Genomic DNA, 20,560 nt, shown 5'->3' with positions numbered 1-20,560 from the left:
ACAATGAAAGTGGTACTGAAATAATTTTTTTGTAGCTACAGAAAACAACTCTGTAACTCCAGAAGAAATCAGAAAAATAAACAGTGCAGAAAAGTAAAAACACACAAGGTTTTTATACGTGGTTTCAATAATCCTTTCAGATTGTTACCAGTCCACGGGGCCACGCCTAGAGATAATATTCATTAGATAGATCTCGAAAATACAAAGTAATTGACTTATGCATAAATAGACTCTCTCTTATTGTATGCCGCAAGCTTGATGTATTCTATCTTCTAATCGAATCTTGCTAAAACTTCAAGTGCTCGAACTCCCTTCAATCTCCTTGAAGAGTGCTTGCTTCCTCCCGATGCAAGACTTGAAAAACAATCTCCCGAAAGCTTTGAAAAACCTTCTCTCAAAGGTAGCATTGTTCGTCTTCTCCTTTGTAGTCTTGAATACAGACTCAAGACATACAAAATACAAATAAACAGAGTAAGAGTTGAACAAGCACTTCTCTACAAAACGAAGACTCTTTTCTAAAGATATGAGTGAAAATCAAAGATTCAAAAGAGGTACTAAACCTAGCTGCTATAAGGTGTATTTATAATCAATATACACCTTGCTGACAACTCACACACGGTGTAAACAAGACCCCACCCCACTAGAAAATTCCCTAAACTAAATCTTCAATCAGCCCAAGAATTTTAATTTCTGTACCTATAGAATTGTGGGCAGTAAGTGCAACTTTCCTTTTATAGAAAAAGAAAGTTTAGCTTCATTTTTCTATTCAAGAAATCTGATCTAATAAAATAGGAAACTTACACAAGATCAGAATATACCAGCTGGTTAGATAATAATAAATTGTGTAATCAAACTTACCATTTTTACCTCAATTTCTATAAATAGGAAAGCTAGACAACTTTCCTTCCAAATTTAGATACACAAAATATGGACACCAAATTAAACTCTCCAGCCGAAAATATATAATAAATAATAAAATATTTTTGTCAATTAAATATGCCAAAAATAGATTAACAGACCTGATGACGGAGAGTTTGATTGAGGAACACAAAATCCTCACTAGCGGCCATGACCCACCTCTCTTGCCTCAATTGACTCATGGAGGTTGATACTTGATCAAGGACATCCACAAATAATAGAGCCACATTGCTACCTATTTCTACCTAGCTAAGTCTAAAATCCGTCTTTTGTTGCGAACCTATCCACTATTTTCCTCTTGGAAGGAATGTTTGGATCCTTGGCAGCCAACTCGGTGTTCTGCCTCAGAGCGATCTAACCAGTAGCCGCATGGACATCCTCCTTCCCAGCATCATACCTTCAGAGGACACTACAAGAAATGTCACTTTTGCCAACACAAAAAAAGCAAAATAGAATTTACTTCTGATATGTTGGCAAAAAGGGTTAGCAAATTAACGTTGGTATTAGAACTTTTGCCAGCACAAAATTAAAAACACTAGTAAAAATAACTTTTTCCAGCGCGTAACACTACAAGAAAGTGGACTTTTTATCCCACTTTTTTAGTTAACAAAAATAAAAAATGGGATAAAAGATAGATAAAGACTTTTTATCCCACTTTTAGATTTGGCGCCTCAAATATGCAGCAAATATTTTTTTAGACAAGGGCTCTGTTTGGTAGAAAGTTAAAAAAAAAATATTAAAGGCAAAAAAATAATTTCAAGATTTGATTTTTATGAGTTTGCCAAACAGGGGATAATTTTTTTAGGGAAACCTTTTATCCCGGTTATTAGTTAAAAACCGGGATAAAAGGGTTTAGTGTGAAACCCTTTTATCCCGGTTTTAACTAAATAACCGGGATAAAAAGTCATCCCTAAAATCCCAAACATCAGCCTCTTGATCGACATATCCAGCTCGACGACGTACAACCCCCAAGTCCCAACCCAGAAACCCTCTCGCCCAAACCCAGAAACCCTCGCCCAAACCCTCACGCAAACCCTCTCACCCAAACCCTCTCGTCTAAATCCTCGCCCAAACCGACATTGGCGGCGCCGTAGAAGATAACGCCTCCCGTTTGGTCTTTATTCCTATTTTCTATTGCATTACTGGTTTGCTCTTCTTTTTATTTCTTTATATTATCTCGACAGATGAATATTTTATATTCATAGTTATTTTTTCAATGTATCCTCGATATTTCTTTATATTCATTACTGGTTTGCTCTTTCTTTTTATTTCTTTATTCCTATTTTCTATTGCATTACTGGTTTGCTGTTGATATTTTATAATCAGATGAATATTTTATATTCATAGTTAATTCAGCCAAAATTTTGTAAGTAGTGATGATTAGGCCTCGGTTTTTAATGCTTTGTTGTAAATGACTCTATTCATGTAGCGGTACTAGTTCTGGACGATCGCTTGGGATTACAGATTATAGTAACTTAAGTAGGTTAATTTTTCATCAATGATCTTTAGAATTGCTTCTCTTGTTAGTGCAAATGTTACTCTATTGTCTGATGAAGCATTGATCTCACTTAGCTTGTATCATTTAAAGAAGACAGTTCGGATGACAGGTCTATATACATGTTTATTGTTTCTGCTCTGCACCAGATTTCCATTTTAAGTGTTTCCTCTAATGATATTGTTTATTGGGTTTTTTAAGATATGTACTATATTGTAGATTAGAATACAGTTAAAGAACTGATTATCTTGTTGTTGAAATTTCAGGTCTCTTCCTTCCAGCAGTGGTGAGACCAATCCTGGATTCTTATAAAGCTGCTGATCCAGTCCCCCCACCTGGTTTAAATAATGTTAGTATACAGTGAACTTTATTGTCTTTATTTACCATTACTTTTCATCTAATTATGCTGTGTTACTTCCTTTTCTTACTGCATCATTTGACGATAATTGCCATGTTTGACCAATATCTTGTTGTGTTAAATTTAAATGTCATTCTTGCATAAATTTGAAATGAAATTCCTTGATGCGATCATGGTACTTAACTGAGTTTGTGTCCTGGTCTCTGCCAATGTGTATTGTATTTTCTCTATATATAATTTGTACTGTACAATGTATGTGTCTTTTACCTTACCTTATAAAGTCTTAATTTTCCAACTTTGGTTGCATCCCATCTCCTGTTTGGTAATTTGTCAGATTGGAGTATGATTTGTGTTATCTTTAACTTGCTTAGTAGCATTGCCTAATTCGAGCATATCTGCTGGTGAAGAATGGGGTCCCACAGAACCCCCATCTGAAAAATGATAATTCGAGCATATCTGCTTAGTAGTGCTCCCCATAAGTTTTTTTTTTATATATTTCAATTCTTAAACAAAACTAAACAATTAACTCATGATAATTATATGAGTAAGATTTTCATTTTATTATTATTTTACTTTTATGACATAGAAAGTGATTTAACTACTCTTTTTCTTTGTTTTCTAATAGACACCAAATAAGCAGTATATTTTTAGCCAACTTAATTTTAAGATGTCACACTTAGTTTAAGTAGTTAGTTTCTTTTCACACTTCCAATTACATCTTTTTTCTTCTTCTGAATTTTTTAAGGTTTTGAGAGATATTAAGAAGAGCAATGTATGTTTGATCATTGAGTTATGTAATCAGATCAAAGCTAAAGCTTGTATATACACTCTAACTTGTATTCATTCATTGTTTGTTAATAAAAAATTCTAGCTTTCATTGATATTGTATCCACAAAACAACCTGTTTTGTTTTAATTGGTTTGCATGTTAATTTTTTTAGGTTTATTTTAAAATTAATTTTTGTTTTGATCAGATTTATTCTTAAATTAAGCTTGTTTTTGTTTTTTTTTTATTTATTTTTTCAGGTTTTGGAAGATCTCACTCATACTGTCATAATTTGAAATTTAGATTTCAGATTTTAGATCTGGACTTTTATTTTTGGTCAAGTTTCTGAAAAGCTTTCCAGGAGCTAAGACAAGGTTGGTTCTGTTCGCTGATATTTACACTCCTTATTTTACTAATTATAAAGCTATTAGAGGAGTTTGAATATGTTAGATATTCATCCATAGTGAAGTAGATTCTGCGATATAAATGTACTGCGGTCGGATGGGTGACAATTATTATATTGTTAAATGCTATTTTGATTATTTTTTATTGTTATCTGATTTACTTGCGTGCATTGTTAGATAGTTATTAAATTGGAAAATGTTGTAGAAATAGGGGAAACTATGGCCAATTTTTTTTAGGATTCTTAAATGAACATGTGTTTTAATATTTAATTACTAAGTGTGCTTAGGATTTTTCTAGCAACTTGTAAGTTTCTTATTTCAATCTTGTTTGTTAGGAATTTTATTTTTATTTTTAAAATGGATAAGTCATGGATGGAAGAGAAGAGAGAAACCCCACAATTCGTAGAAGGATTTTATAACTTTTTAGAGTTTGCCCTAAAGAATTGTAGCGATCCTGAAAAATTATTTGTCCTTGTATCGATTGTGGTAATATATCAAAAGGAAATATTACCATGTTAAAGAATCATGTATTTTGTCGTGGAATCGATAAAAGTTATACTAAATGGTATTGGCATGGGGAATCGATGAAGGGAGACCCATATCCGTTAGGTAGGCGAGGGGTCGATGATCATTTTGAAAGTAATGATTGTGATGATCATCTTACAGAATTGCTTGATGATGCTCAAGAAGAGTTTATTCATGATCCTGAAAAATTTGATAGCATGGTTAGAGATGCAGATAAGTCGCTATTTAGTGGTTGTGAAAAACGCCGACTATCAACTATGGTGAAATTTTATAACATAAAGGCGGAGAATGGAGTAAGTGATAAGTGTTTTAGTCAATTTCTATCTGCTTTTAAAGAGATCCTGCCGATGGAAAATTGCTTTCCAGAGTCGACATATGAGGTGAAGAAAACTTTAAGTTCGATAGGGTTGAAGTATGAGAAGATTCATGCATGTCCAAATGATTGCATTTTATATCGTAAAGAGCATGCCCACATGGACACTTGTCCGGAATGTGGTTTGCCACGGTACAAGCCGAACAAGAGTAAGGAGATCCGAAAACTTATTCCAGAGAAAGTCTTGTGGTACTTGCCTTTAATTCCGCGAGTGAAGCGGTTCTATCGAAGTGCAGAAACTGCTGAAAACTTATTATGGCACGAGAAAAGGCGAGTGAAAGACGGTAAACTCCGACATCCTGCTGATTCACAGGCTTGGAAAAAAGTAAATTATTTGAATCCAGACTTCGCAGCTGAACCAAGACATCTACGGCTTGGTCTATCAGCCGATGGAGTAAATCCACATAGATCTCTTAGCAGCCGACATAGTTCATGGCCTGTGTTTCTTGTTATGTACAACCTTCCTCCTTGGTTGGTGATGAAAAGGAAATTTACGATGTTATCGCTAATGATTTCAGGGCCTAAACAGCCGGGACATGATATCGATGTTTATTTGGCACCATTAGTTGATGACTTGAAAGAGTTGTACGAAGATGGTGTTGATGCATACGATGGTTTTAAGAAAGAAGTTTTTAAGTTGAAGGCTGTGCTGTTGTGGACTGTTAGTGATTTCCCTGCGTATAGTAATCTATCAGGGTTGAGCACAAAAGGCTATGAAGGTTGTCCTATTTGTTGTACCAATACACGAGCTCGTCGGTTGTCAAATGGACGCAAAATGTGTTACATGGGCCATAGACGATATTTGCCCCTAAGTCACCCTGACAGAAATAAAAAACAAGCATTTGACGGTACTGTAGAACGAGAAGTTGCACCTTTGCCACTTTCAGGGCGACAAATTCTTGAAGAAGTTGAGAAAATAGATTTCAAGTATGGAAAGGGCAAGAAAAAGAGAAACCCCAATGGATGTTTTCAAAGAAAATCGATTTTCTTCCGTCTTCCATACTGGAAAGATTTACTTGTTAGACATTGTTTGGATGTCATGCACATAGAAAAGAATGTGTGTGAAAGCATTGTCGGTACGTTACTTGACATCCCTGGTAAAAGTAAAGATGGTTTGTCTAGTCGTTTAGACCTTGTTGAGTTGGGTATAAGACACAGTTTGGCACCTGTGGATAAAGGCAAACGTACATATTTACCTCCTGCAGCTTTCACATTGTCTAAAGAAGAGAAACAAGCCGTATGCAACTCATTTGCAAAGATGAAAGTGCCTGATGGGTATTCATCTAACGTTCGAAACTTAGTGTGTATGGAAGAATTAAAGTTAATGGGTATGAAATCGCATGATTGTCACACGTTAATGCAACAATTACTTCCAATTGCCATTCGATCAGTCTTACCTAAAAAAGTTCGACAAACTTTGACAAAGGTTTGCATATTCTTTAATCAATTGTGTGGGAAAGAATTAGAAATGAAGAAATTGAATTCATTGCATGATGACATAGTTAAAACTCTATGCAATCTTGAAAAATATTTCCCTCCATCATTCTTTGACATCATGATACATTTGATGGTCCATCTAGTAAGAGAAGCGAAGTTGTGTGGGCCAGTTTGGGCGAGATGGATGTATCCATTTGAACGAAATATGAAGGTATTGAAAGGTTACGTGCGTAATCACAATCGGCCTGAAGCTTGTATGGTTGAGTGTTATATATCAGAGGAGGCAGTGGAATTTTGCACGGAGTACATAGCAGGAGTTGATGCAATCGGACTTAGCAAGCCACGAAATCATTCAAACGGGGTTGATAGAGGATTACGAGGGAAAGGATCAATGGTGACTGTATCTAGATCGGAATTGGATCAAGCTCATTTGCTTGTGCTTGAGAATAACCCTGAAGTCCAACCATATATAACGTAAGTTATGTATTTTCTATTCAACTTTATACTTTATATTCTTCTACTTCAAATGAAATTTGATATGACTTATACTATATCGTTTCAGTGATCACTTGGAATTATTACAATCAATGATTCCAACTAAGGTCAAGAATAAACAGAGATGGGTACTAGAGGAGCATCGTAAAACATTTATTGGATGGTTAAAGAATACCATTCTAGCTATTGATCATGGTGTGTCGAAAGAGTTAGAATACATATCGTTTGGACCGGATACTCAAGTAGTAAAGCATCATGCTTACATTGTGGGGGGGAAAAGATTTCATACAAAGGAAAGAGATGATGCTCGAACGGTTCAAAATAGTGGAGTAAGTATTGTTGCAGAAGCAATGCATTTTGCATCAACAAAGGACAGAAACCCGGTGCAATCCACTATGACATATTACGGGGTTGTTGATGAAATTTGGGAGCTTGATTATGGATTGCTTCGAATTCCACTTCTTAAATGCTCTTGGGTGGAGAATAAAGGCGGAGTTAGAACAGACGAACTTGGTTTCACTTTGGTTGATTTAAGCAAAAGAGGTAGCAAGAACGATCCTTTTATCATGGCTACCCAAGCGAAACAAGTATTTTACATAACTGATCCCATTGATTCTAAATGGTCAGTTGTTTTACGGACACCAGAGCGACAACATTTAGATAACGAAAATGAAGAAGAAAATGTTGATTTATGTCATGATAGTTTTGTTGATCATCAACGGATACACGAACAAGTTGATGAACTCAATGATACATATGAAGATGATGATGATGAATACATTAGAAGCGATGTTAGTGAAGGGATATGGGTTGATTGTGCATCATCTAAAAAGAAAAGAAAACGTGTTAAATGAGTAGGTATGATGTTTAGTTTACTAATAATGTGTTAATACAAATGATCTTTAGTGAGTAGGTATGATGTTTTCAGTATGATGTTTCCTACTAAACGATTTAATTAGTGTATTTCTTGCAGATGACAAAGCAAAAGGATGCAAATAAGCCAAAAGGACGAGGCAGGACAAAAAAGAATGACATCAACAATCTGAAAGCTCAAGGACGCAAGACAAAACTAGAGTGGAATGAGAAAGGAGAACCTATAGGAACAGCATATGCAGATATGCAATCATGGATTGGGGTTAAAGCAAGATCTACAGTCCCTCTAACTTATGATGATTGGAGACATGTAGATTCGAAACTCAAGGAGAAAATATGGAAAGACACATACGTAAGACTTAAATTTTTTTTCAATATATATTTCAACACATTTAATTCAACACTGTTAATGGGTACTAATCAATTCTTTTTGTGATTTTAGGATGCTTTCGAGCTTCCAGAAACGTATAAGCCTAAACTACTATCAGATGCGGGGAAAATGATGAAAAGTTTCAAGAAGCTCCTGACCCGGACAATTATCCTCCCGATTGCTAAAAGTGGTAGGATAGAAGAACTTCGTGCTACTCCAGAGAAGTATCCAGAACTTAACAATAAAGACTGGAATGAATTTGTTCTAACTCGTCTTACCCCTGAATTTCTGGTACAATTCCACTTAGTAATCTTTGTTGATAGTTTATTTTATGAAATTGTTTCTAATTTTGATTATATTGTGTAGGCTTTGAGTGAAGCGCAAGTCGCCAGAGCCAGGATGAATCTATCTCATCATCGTTCATCTCGTAGAGGCATGCCCAACGTCGAACAAGATTTGGTAAGTAGCTTGTATGACTTCTTTTACAATGTTAGATTTTAATCACGCCAATAGAATTTAATCTAGTTTTTATATATAGAAAAAAGAACTCGGTGTTGACAATGTTGAGAGATACCAACTCTGGATGAGAGCACGGACAAAGAACAATATTTTGATCGCAGAATATGACAAGCAAATTGAGCAGAAAATAGTAAGTATGTCAATTATGGTAAGAAAAAACAATAACATTTATTTTTGTTACTAACTTTGTCATTGGTTTGTTTCATAGAATGAATTAAAAGAGAAAGTTAGTACTGGTGAAATCGAAGCTAAGGGTCGGAATGATATCTTAACGCAAGCTTTAGGCACACCTGAGCACCCAGGTCGTGTTAGAGCTGCTGGGTATGATGTTTCTTTAATTGAGTCATATTACTTCTTTTTTTTTATATATATTTTAGAGTCTAACTAAGTTGGTACATTATGTTGCAGGTCATTTGCCAAAGATTTCTACCGTGTTTGGTAGAACTCAAAGAAAGAAAAGAGTTGAGGACAATGTCGATAGTGAACATGTCGCTGAAATCAAAAGATTAAAAGCTGAAATTGAAAGGCTAAAAGCACAAAAAAATGCACAAACAGAAGAGCTTCAAGCCTTAGACAATGAATATAGAAATGAACAAAATGGCATGAAGACCAAGAACCGACCGACATCTATGAAGAACAAGAACAACCCTTGGCAAATGAAGACCAAGAACCGACCGACATCTATGAAGAACAAGAACAACCCTTGGAAAATGAAGACCAAGAACCGAGTGGCAACTATGAACACCAAGAACGAATGGACTATGAGGATGTAAGTCAATGTGTAAAATTATGTTCGGATAACATTGACAATGTTGTGGCTGAGGGTGTCATAATTGAGGCGGTTGGTTACTTTTCATATCATGGTGACATAATTACAAATGATTATGCACGGGTTCAAATCACACAAGTTATTCAAGGGGAAGCTGAAATCCCATATCCAAGAGGTGCAATACGCTATGTTTGTGATGCATGTAACAAATTGGTTCCTTGGCCTAGGGAATTGATTTTGACTGAAGAGGTATGGAATAATTTACTTGTATTTACATTAATGTTAAATTATATATGAATTGTATTACAATTTTACTTGTAATTATGTAGGGTTCTCTAATTAAGAAGCTTCATAGTTCAAACAACTCGAAGGGGAAAGAGAAATGTAAAGGAAAAGAGAAGATAGTGGAACATCTTGATTCCACTAAATCTTATGAGAAATTCATTGCAGAGGTACTTGACAAGACTCATATTTCTCTTCAGGCCATGTTCTTGGAATATATGAGAGTAAAAGGTAAAAATGAGTTTGTGAGGGTTCCTGTTAACCCATCCTTATTCTACCGAGTTCACATCTACATAACTTCCGAAGATGTCATACAAGTGGCCACCCAAGATGAACTTACGGGTTCAGCTATCTTATTTGGACTAAGGTATTTCATTAACTTTGATTAATATATCATATAGTCATATATTATGTTAGTGGAGTTTGAATATCTTAGATATTCATCCGTAGGGAAGTAGGTTCTGGGTTTGATTGACTGTGTGGAGATATAAGGAAAAACTCTACCCATTTGTTGTATTGTTATGCACTTAAAAAAATTTCGGGAATGTTATGGAAATAAGGGAAACTCTGCCCATTTTTTTTTTAGGACTCTATTTGATTTTTTTTCTTTTTTAAACAGATGCATTTGGGAAAATTTAAATCAAAGACAAAAAGAGTTATACAAGTTTTATGATGTCGAGCTTCTTAGTTATAACAATGAGCAGGACAAGGTGATAGCCATCAATCAATTATCAATTTGGTTAAACACTATGATTCATGTAGGACAATATTATTTTATACCATGGAACATAGGGTAAGAATCACACATCTCTTTCACTTTCCCTATGATATTTATTTTTATATTAATATAACATTGTTACTTTTTTCAGCAAGCATTGGATGTTGATTATAGCAATGACATCGGGAAGAGTTGTATTCTTAAACCCGCTTAAATCTAAAATCCCGTCAGACATTGCTCAGATGATAAAGGCGTAAGTTTAGAACTTTAAGTTATTCATTCTAATATAATCATCAATTAATAAATTCTAAATGCTTAAATTATAATTTTTTTTTAATGTCTTTAACAGTGCATATGCAAATATTAGTTCAAATGCTATTGTATTTGGCAAAAATGGACCGGAGATATGGACCTTTGCTTGTCTAAAGCAACCATACAATTACGAATGTGGTTACTATGTACTAACTTACATTCGTGATATGCTTCAACATTCAAATCCCATTGAAGCCATAAAAGCAAAAGTAAGTATATACTCATTTTTACTATAAATACAAACATATAAAAGTATTATCTTCTTAATTAGTTTTATTTTTTTTAAATTGACAGTTTGGCGGCCTATCCCAATATTCTGAGGACGATCATCTCTTACCGCTTCGACAACAGTGGTTAAGTCAATTGCTTCCCTTGATATATAAAAATTAACTAGTAGTCTTTTATTGTATTTTTTTAGACAATGTGTAGTATTTAATTTAGAGATTTATGCATAATATGTAAAGTGTTATTTAGAATTGAACTTACAAATTATTATTGTTGTTATTAAAAATGATATTAATCATTTATTTTAAATTAAGTTTTTTTAATACATACTCTATATAATTATAAAAATATAAATTATATTTATTATTATTGAAAAAAAATAAATGAAATGAAATGTAATAAAATTAAAAGAAAAAAAATAAAAAACCTATACATTTCAAATTAAAGGTCACTTTTAAATTTTATAAAAAAAAAATGGGATAAAATGAACCTTTTTATCCCAGTTTTTTCATAAAAAGTGGGATAAAAGGGTACATTTTATCCCACTTTTTTCATCAAAAGTGGGATCAAAAGTACCTTTTCATCCCACTTTTCTCTAAAAACCGGGATAAAAGGGGTACTTTTTGTCCCGGTTTTTATGAAAAAACTGGAATAAAAAGTACCCCTTTTATCCCGGTTTTTTAAATACCTTTTATCCCACTAGCATACATCCCGGTTTTCATATTAGCGAAAACCGGGATAAAAAGCCTTAAAAACCGGGATAAAAGGCCTTTCCTTGTAGTAGTGTAAATGCGCTAGTAAAAGTTAGATTTTAGCTGCTACAAATGTGCACTGGTAAACTTTGATCTTTTTGCCAACGTAGTTTACGAAATGCGTTAGTAAAAGTTACTTTTACCAAGGCAGTAGCGTACTGTGTTGGTAAAAATAATATTTCTTGTAGTAGGGACAGTTGGCTTCTCTCCTCATTCAGAGCCATGCCCTCCATATCTAATTGAACTGACGGTTGGTATTGCGGTACTAAATCGTGTACGTAGCGAAATAAAAATTTATGATTCACTGTACCAAATTCTGAGAATCACCATATGTATATATATTATATATATATTAAAAGAAAGGAAATTTGCGGCAAAAATACTTAAAATATATAATTTGTTGCTAATAAATACCCAAATTCAAAAATTGGTAGCATAAATACTTAAATCTTCAAAACAAACTATTTTATTGGTACCCAATTCACAGCTCCGTTAGTTTTTTATTTGGATGCCATGTGTCAATATTATATTAGTCAAAATAACAATAGTAAAACAGAATTAATTTTAAATGATTATTATTTTTATAAGAGATTTATTTTTCTTTTTTTATGGAACAAATAAAAATTGATTAAAACTATAAATTATATTAAAAAATATATAATTAATAAACGAATGAACTGTTCATCTTCTTCAACCTGAAAAATCTCAAACCTAGAAACTTATTCAGCTCCTTCAATCCAAAAAATTCCTAATCCATGAAATTTAATCTTCCTCAACCAAACACTGCCAAGACCCCTCCTCGTCATTCTAGTCGTACAAGTCCCGACGACCGTTTGACCAGTTGAAGAACCGTCTGTAACGTCCCAGGGCCGGCCCTGAAAATATATGGGCCCAAGACGAATTAAATTTGGGGACCCTCAAAAATATATAAGAAAATAATCAAAAGAAGAATGTTATGGGATTAGAACACATGACCTTAGACATTATGCCATCCACCTCAACCAACTAAGCTATGAATATTTGTTGCTTGTAATACACTTAAATTTTACTTAAATAAAAGCCTAAATAATTTTTTTTATTTTTTTTATTTCGGGCCCTCGGAAAGTGTGGGCCCTAGGCGCGGGCCTAGCCCGCCTATGCCTAGGGCCGGCCCTGTAACGTCCTCGTCCTTGTCATCATCATTTCTGTCGAAAAAGTCTCGACGACCTTAACTCCGACGTCTTCCCCAAGGTTTGTTGCGTCTATCGAGATCATTTCCTTGCCATCACGATTTTAGAGAGATGTGTTTTGAAGTTTTTTTTTAGATGGCACCAAATCAAATGTTCGTCTAATAGTACAAATTATGATTTGTTTATAAATTTTGATTAATAAGTTTATTGGAAACAAAAAGAATGAAGTATAGAATAAATAGTTTTAAACATTTATATTTATAAATAATTAGAAATAATATTATTAAGTTATCATTTAATATTTCAGGTGTTAGGATCTGGAGAAAAAGATGGGGAGTAGGAGCTGGATTCGTGGTTCATGTATAAGAAGTTGGTAAATATAAAAGAGAACTGATTTTCTTTTCCTTTAGTTTTAATAAATTTTTATTTTATAAATCACTCAAAATTAGTTTTGTTATAAAATTATTATTTTGACTAATTAAATATTGCATTCAAATAAAAAATTGAGGTGTGAAGTAGGTACCAACAAAGCAATTTGTTTTGAAGATATAGGTATTTAGAGGAGTGCTAATCACACTCTATTTTACATTCTCTTTTGCACTTTCTCTATATTCTAATGACAAGTGTCATTTTTTTAAGCAATGTTTATTTATACCTAATATCTAGTCATACAATTATAACTTTATTACATTTGTGCCATTTTAATTGAATTACTCTACTAGTTAAATAATTTTTTCATTTATAGAAAAATAAATATTTTTAAATGAAATAATATTTACACCCTAAAATATATAAATTCATTTGGCATAAAATACATATATATATATATTTAATTCATACTTCTTTTTTTCTTTCCCACATTATAAAAAATATATTCATGTAAAACAGAATATATTTTGAATATTAATACAAAAAAAATTAAAAAATAATATAGAAAAATATTATAGTAAAAATAAAATAAAGTTATTATTTAAAAAATATATGAAAAAAAAATTAAAAAAAATATTAAAAATTAACAGAAAACAAATATTTATAAAAAAAAAAAAGTAATAAGTGTAAATTTTAAAATAATTTAAGTTGATTTATTCTATTGGGGTGTGTCAATAAATTTTTGGAGTATATAATAAACTTTTTTAGTTTATTTTAGTTCTCCCATTTTAAATTGAACAAAATTAATTGTCACTATATATTCTTTTCTAACATTAACAAATTATTGATATGATATATACAATTAAATGAAAATCAATTTTAACTCAATATATAAATATTTTTAAACTTATTTTCGTTTATAAATAATGACTAAAAATTTAATTAGTTTAATAAATATTAATTTATTATTAGAACATTATAATAATGAAAATAATTTGATTATTTTCTTTAATTAGCTCAATTAACACAATATATAATTGTGAATAAAAAGTAAAAACTTAAAATTATTTCTCTTCTGTAAAATAGTTCTAATCTATCAGTAAATCAAAAATAATAAATTATGAAATTCAAAATTAAGAAAGAATAGGATCATTAATTAATTGAAATAATTTACATAACAAAAATTAAAGTATTCATCAAATATAATAAAATTTATTAATTAATTAAAAAATGAAAAGAAAAACAATAATATATATACTAGCACCATTATAATATTAGTAACTTTAAATTTAAAAGAGTATCAATATAAAACATTAAGAAAAAAAAATTGCATGTACTCGTGTTATCTCTCTTACAAATGATATGCAAATTTTATAAAAATTATAATTTACAAGAATACATAATTAATCATAGTTTTTGTTTAAATGATGAAAAAACTAAACAATTAAAAATATATTTATTCTCCTATAAAGAAGAAATTGCTAAATTAGTAGAATAATAGACAATTTAATTAGAATAGCACAAATGTAATTAAATTATAATGTTAAGACTAATTATTAGGTATAAGTAAGTATTGCTTAAAAAATAACACTAGTCATTAGAATATAAAGAGAGTGCAAAAGAGAGTGTAAAATAGAGTGTGATTAGCACTCCTCTAGGTATTTATGCCACTATTTTTTGATTTTGGGTATTTATTAGCAACACATCAAATAATTTAAGTATTTATGCCGCAAATTTCTCTTAAAAAAATAAACTAAAAATATATATTCGGTCGACCTTATTATTATGGGAAAAAAACAAAAAAATACAAAAAAGGAAAAAAAATTACAAAAATACTTTGGGCCGGCCCATTAAACATTTATACAGTCCACATACAAATATTTACAAAAATACCACATGCACTAAGCCTTCAGCTGTACAGAGCGAACCATGAAGATGAAAATACGCGCTCGTTTCAAAACCGCAAAACAACCAAAATGAAACCAAAACGAGAAAAATACAACTATTAATTCTGGCAAAATCAACTGGAAAAGAATACCTGCAATGATCTAACTGAAAATGACGAAAAAAAAATCAGAAAAACTGTGAAGAAACTGAAATTACACATTTGTTTTCTATTTTATTCGATCAAAATAACTCCTCCTAATATCGAAATCTATATTCATGAAATGTAGATCTGTAACAAACAGATCTGGAGCTCCCACTAAATCCAAAACAATGTATGATGTGAAAATTTTAAAAAAAAACCTCATGAATAATACATCTACGTTATATACAGTTGCATTTTGATTTATTTTTTGTTTTGGTTGCCTTATAGTTGCATTATCGTTTTGCGATAGTTTATATATTATGCAAGAATTTAATTTGATGGGGACTAAGAAATAGTAGTTATACATAGTAAGTTTTGTGCAAATAGTTGCATATTAATTTTATAGTGAAATAACATAAGCAAGTAGCAAAACTATAACAAAACTACAAAACAACTGTATGCAAGTGCAAATAGTTGCCTTATAGTTGCATTATCGTTTTATGATAGTTTATATATTATGCAAGAATTTAATTTGATGGGGACTAAGAAATAGTAGTTATACATAGTAAGTTTTCTGCAAATAGTTGCATATTAATTTTATAGTGAAATAACATATGCAAGTAGCAAAACTATAATAAAACTACAAAACAACTGTATGCAAGTGCAAATAGTTGCCTTATAGTTGCATTATCGTTTTATGATAGTTTATATATTATGCAAGAATTTAATTTGATGGGGACTAAGAAATAGTAGTTATACATAGTAAGTTTTGTGCAAATAGTTGCATATTAATTTTATAGTGAAATAACATATGCAAGTAGCAAAACTATAATAAAACTACAAAACAACTGTATACAAACTAAAATACAGGAAAAACTCTTTGAACATCAACATCCATGATAAATCTCATTGTTACCCATTGATGATATAAAAATGGGACTGACCAGGTTAATCTAATCTATTAGCTTTGCCACCTTTACTCATAAATCTTAATCATGTTTGTCCTAATACTTTTCTAATATTAATTTTATAACTCTACTCACGTCAATACTACTATAAGCATGAATTAGATCGTTTTCTTTTCAAGTATAGAATATCATCGGTAATTGTTTCTTATTATTTTATTTTGTTATCTAATTATTTCGACGTGGCTTTGAGCTAGTCCAGCGAGAATGAAAATGACATTAAAATTGTACGAATTTATTTGTACATGCTTATATCAGTTGAATGACCTAGTCAAAGTCTTCTCTTTTGTCATGAAAGTATTTCAGAAGTTGTAATGTTAAACTAATAAGTTAAAAAGATTTAATTAAAAACTGAAATAAAATTAAAAATAAAAAGAAAAGAAGAAAAAAAGAGAGTGAAATGATGGATTGATTAATAGAAGTCAATCCTAGACCTAAGCAACAATATATAAGCAATTAGCTTTACAATTAAAAATTAAAAATAAACAGAAAAGAAGAATTGTTATGGAAAAAAAATTAAAAATTAAAAACTGAAAATAAAAATAAAAATAAAAAATTAAAAACTGAAATAAAATTAAAAATAAAAGAAAAGAAGAAAAAAAGAGAGTGAAATGATGGATTGATTGATAGAAAATGAAAAAAGAGAGGGAAGAGAGTAGGATTTGATAGATGATGGATGGAATGATGACTAAGTGGTATTTGTGTAATAAAACCAACTTTGTAAGTAAAAATGTAGACATAGGCGTGTAGAGGTATTTAGGTAATAAATTGTTCAAAATGAATTTTTCATGTAAAATTTCTATTATTATTGAATGAATATATATATATATATATCTCATAATAATCTCTATTATTAGTAACCATATCTCATATCATTACTAATATAAAAGGGAAATAAGGAACAATCTCATATCATTACTAATATAAAAGGGAAATAAGGAACAATATCTCATATCATTACTAATATATGTAAGGGAAATAAGGAATAATGACTCACTCAGGTATAATAAAGGTCATGTGTAATCAAGTGTGGTGTGTGTTGTAAACTTTGTTCTCTATCTATTGAGTCATTTGTACTAAAGTGAAGTGTGTGTAAACTTTGTTTTCATATATATGGAAGCTTTGTTGTGATTTATATAAGTATAATAATTTTCTTCTGTCCAATTTTTCTTTTATTATATATGCTAAGTTTGTTTATTTCTTTATTCCTGTGAAATAATTGCTACTTTGTATAAGTTGTGTTTATAGAATTATAGGTGAATCTTGGTGTTTAAATATGTGGTGAATTATAATACCTACCAAGAATCGAAAAACAACATGAACTGAAGTAATAACACATGTCATCAAGTAATGAACAAAACCAGAAAATGTAATAGAATATTGAAGATTAAAGAAATTGACACGAGTATGGTTCACCACCCATTTTGTGGTGACTAATCACTACTTTTTGGCCAAGCTTTATTGATGTAAACAATGGTGGAATACAAGGTCACAGTAAAGAAAAATCACTCTTCACTAATAATGTCTTGCACCTTACAAAATAGCTCACTTGAGAGACTTGTAACCATAATCATTCACTTTTTGGTCTTGGGGTGGAAGTTCAAATCGGCAAGCTCAGGCCATTGAAACCGAAACCCTCATGGAGTTCGTGGGTGAAAAGTTCATACCACTATAAGATCAATAAATTTTAAGTTAACTCAAGTAGACAATAAAGGGAAGCTCAAGCTTTCATAATTGCAAATTCTGAGCAATGAAAAGGGAAGCTCAAGCTTTCATAATTGCAAATTCTGAGCAATGAAAAGGGAATTCTTAAATATTAGTGAAAATTGAAGTCCAAAGGGTTTAGGCCATTAGAACCAGAACCTCAAGGAACCGAAAGTAAATTGCTTTCGTGAGAATTTCCATCCTAAAATTGATGGGTTAAAGTAAGTACACTGAAATCTAAAGGCTCAAGCCATTAGAATCGGAACCTCTAGGAGTCCCTAAATCGATAACATAATAAAAACGTTGAAAAAAGAACTAAGTATAAGATTGAAACCCAAGGGCTCAAGTTGTTGGAACCGGAGCCTCAGAGAATTCAGAGTAAATAGCTTAATTAAAATTCTATAAAGTTATAATGTTATATGAATCAGAAATGTGAAATTATATTCAAAGTAATAAAAGCTATCTTAATTCCCAGGAACTTGTCAAAAGATAGATAAAATATTACAAGTATAAAACACATGTGGTTAGGGAAAAACTATTGACTCCACAAATACTAAAAGGGAAACCCATATCCTCTAAATAAAAAATAAAAGGAAAAAGTTAATTAAACTTGAGGTTGGACGATCGACGACGAATCCTTGGGCCAGTGGGGTTCAAAGCTGGAAGATCAAAAGCGTTGTATTTTTCTTGGGATGGAAGGTTGGCATCACGCTCTCATGCCCGATGGATAACAGTGAGTTCCTAAGATGCGGAGTCGGCACATGTTTCTTGAGACGAAAGAGCAACAAGTTGTTCTTGTGATTCTCAAGTTCTTCCTTCCAAAGTATCTCCTGCTCTCAAGCAATAAACCTGGCTCTCGTCTCCTTTTCCTTTAGGCTAAATACATTGAGAGACATGTCTCAGTCTGTGTGCCATATCGTAAATGTTGCCACCTCAATGACTTCTTTTAGCTCTCGCACCCTATCTGCATTCATGTCAGAAATTTCATTTTTTTCCATCATCCAATTAAAGCTTTTGATCAAGCTTAAGGTCTTCTTTTGTAGACAAGGCATTTTCCCGTTTCTTAGAAAGGGCTTGGATTTGTCCCTCCAAGAGTCAGACTTACTCAATCTTTGAGTTGAGGTCCATTTGAAGTGCGTCAAAATTCCCCACAATGGGCTGTAACTTGCTCTCAGCCTCATTATACTTGGCTTCATATGAGATGAGTTGGCAGGGGGCTTGGGTATAACTGAGTTATTTGAAGTCTTCAGTTGCCTTAATCGATTTGGTTTTTTCCTCCAAATAGGTCTATCTTGTGGATTCAATTTTGGCGCCCACTTTCTTCTTCCGAACCTTCGTGAGGTTGTCTTTCATGGCACAATTTTCTTGATTGTCTTGGTGCAGGGCCTTCTTGGCTTTCTCTAGAGTTGCCTTGGTACTCTCCAACTCCTTTTTAACAGTGTCCAACTCTGGCTTATTCTTCTCCAGGTCCGCTAGGGCCACAATCCTTTTCATTTCGGTGGCATCTCACTCAACCCGAACATTTTCCAGCTCTAGAGCCAATTTTGTTGTTGTGTTTTCACGCTCGACAAGAAAAGCATCTTAGAAAGATGAAAAGAAGATACTTAGCAAAAAAAAATATCAAACCATAGACAATTTGAAAGCAAGTGCTACCAAACTAGAACACTTACCCTAATGACATGATGACAGAGAGTTTGATTGAGTAACATAAATCCTCGCTCGCGGCCATGACCCACCTCTCTAGCCTCAATTGACTCATGGAGGCTGAAATTTGTCTGTTGCTACAAACTTATCCACTATTATCGTCTTGGAAGGAATGTTCGGATCCCTTGCAGCCAACTCGATGTTCTACCTCAGGGTGATCTGACCAGTAGGTGTATGGACATCATCCTTCCCAACATCATACCTTCAGAGGATCAATTGGCTTCTCTCCTCATTCATAAACATGCCCTCCTTATCTAATTGAACTGACTTTTAGTTTTGTGGTACTAAATCAGGTACGCATCAGAATAAAAGTATTTGATTATCACTGTACTACATCATCAGGATCATCATATGTATATATTATATTTATATAAAAAAGAATAAATGAAAAATATAATTTACCTTTCGAAGCCTATTTGAGTATCCTCAAGTCTTTCCGCATGTTGTATCCTTAGTTGATCTCAAAGTACTCACATCGTAGTCTTTCGAATCTTCCACCACACACAAGGACTAGTGTGGGCTAGTAGAATAAAGTGTATACAAAGTTCTGGTTGAATTCTTAACACATGAGCAATAACTATTCTATAGTGATGGATAGAAAAGATTAATCGAATTAATTATTTTTAGGCTTACCAAAAATAATGTCTATAATTTTTTGAATATACGGTATATTTAAATTAAACTAATAATGCTTTTATTTAAATTCAATTTATTTAATTAAGACATATTTAATTATGTTAATAAATAATATAACTGGATTCTGTTATAGATATTTATTTCTTATAATTGATTGAGAGAATCTCTCAACCACTTGAGGGAATCTCTCAATTACCTTTAGAGAATATCTCAACCAACAGTAATATCTTTAACTACTTTTCAAATTCAAATTTAAATGAATATTGATCTTTTGAATTAATTAACCCAAAAACAAATCTAGTGGGACAACCCTATTAGTGTGGGCGCCTATCACTGTGCCAGAACACAATGATAGTGGTGCCACCTATGTCTTAACGAGACATTGGGAGGTCTT

At 32.0% G+C, this 20,560-nt stretch overlaps 3 protein-coding genes across 4 annotated transcripts; all 3 read left to right on the top strand.

The window, feature by feature from the left end:
- Positions 1-3,795: 3,795 nt before the first annotated feature.
- LOC133037730 (uncharacterized) lies at positions 3,796-8,941 on the top strand. Of its 2 annotated transcripts, none has more exons than XM_061115163.1 (6): positions 3,796-3,910; positions 7,744-7,995; positions 8,086-8,304; positions 8,380-8,472; positions 8,552-8,662; positions 8,741-8,941. In XM_061115163.1, exons 2-6 carry the CDS (start codon positions 7,744-7,746, stop codon positions 8,918-8,920), a joined length of 855 nt encoding a protein of 284 aa, XP_060971146.1. In that variant the 5' UTR covers positions 3,796-3,910; the 3' UTR covers positions 8,921-8,941. The 2 variants fall into 2 exon arrangements, with proteins under 2 accessions (XP_060971146.1, XP_060971147.1); XM_061115164.1 differs by lacking the exon at positions 3,796-3,910 and adding an exon at positions 7,508-7,628.
- On the top strand, positions 3,904-7,624 carry LOC115710489 (uncharacterized). Its single transcript, XM_061116024.1, has 2 exons — positions 3,904-6,749; positions 6,838-7,624. Exons 1-2 carry the CDS (start codon positions 4,453-4,455, stop codon positions 7,622-7,624), a joined length of 3,084 nt encoding a protein of 1,027 aa, XP_060972007.1. The 5' UTR covers positions 3,904-4,452.
- A 6-nt stretch (positions 8,942-8,947) lies between the features above and the next one.
- Positions 8,948-11,147, top strand: LOC133037731 (uncharacterized). The gene is made up of 6 exons (XM_061115165.1): positions 8,948-9,550; positions 9,631-9,950; positions 10,203-10,293; positions 10,453-10,554; positions 10,651-10,822; positions 10,908-11,147. The coding sequence occupies exons 1-4, from the start codon at positions 9,287-9,289 to the stop codon at positions 10,513-10,515; spliced, it is 738 nt and encodes a 245-aa protein (XP_060971148.1). The 5' UTR covers positions 8,948-9,286; the 3' UTR covers positions 10,516-10,554; positions 10,651-10,822; positions 10,908-11,147.
- The last annotated feature ends 9,413 nt before the right edge of the window (positions 11,148-20,560 follow it).

This window comes from Cannabis sativa, chromosome 5, assembly GCF_029168945.1.
Source record: "Cannabis sativa cultivar Pink pepper isolate KNU-18-1 chromosome 5, ASM2916894v1, whole genome shotgun sequence".
NCBI lineage: Eukaryota > Viridiplantae > Streptophyta > Magnoliopsida > Rosales > Cannabaceae > Cannabis > Cannabis sativa.
Note: the sequence above shows the minus strand (reverse complement) of the source record. Positions and strands in the feature narration are given on the sequence as shown.

Excerpts from the sequence above, each read along its gene's own strand:
- LOC133037731 (XM_061115165.1), top strand. The coding sequence starts at position 9,287 with ATGGACTATGAGGATGTAAGTCAATGTGTAAAATTATGTTCGGATAAC. Across the intron at positions 9,551-9,630 it reads AATTGATTTTGACTGAAGAG|GGTTCTCTAATTAAGAAGCT; the intron begins GTATGGAATAAT and ends GTAATTATGTAG. Across the intron at positions 10,294-10,452 it reads ATAACAATGAGCAGGACAAG|CAAGCATTGGATGTTGATTA; the intron begins GTGATAGCCATC and ends TACTTTTTTCAG.
- LOC115710489 (XM_061116024.1), top strand. The coding sequence starts at position 4,453 with ATGTTAAAGAATCATGTATTTTGTCGTGGAATCGATAAAAGTTATACT. Across the intron at positions 6,750-6,837 it reads GAAGTCCAACCATATATAAC|TGATCACTTGGAATTATTAC; the intron begins GTAAGTTATGTA and ends ATATCGTTTCAG.
- LOC133037730 (XM_061115163.1), top strand. The coding sequence starts at position 7,744 with ATGACAAAGCAAAAGGATGCAAATAAGCCAAAAGGACGAGGCAGGACA. Across the intron at positions 8,473-8,551 it reads CCAACGTCGAACAAGATTTG|AAAAAAGAACTCGGTGTTGA; the intron begins GTAAGTAGCTTG and ends TTTTATATATAG. Across the intron at positions 8,663-8,740 it reads AGCAAATTGAGCAGAAAATA|AATGAATTAAAAGAGAAAGT; the intron begins GTAAGTATGTCA and ends TTTGTTTCATAG.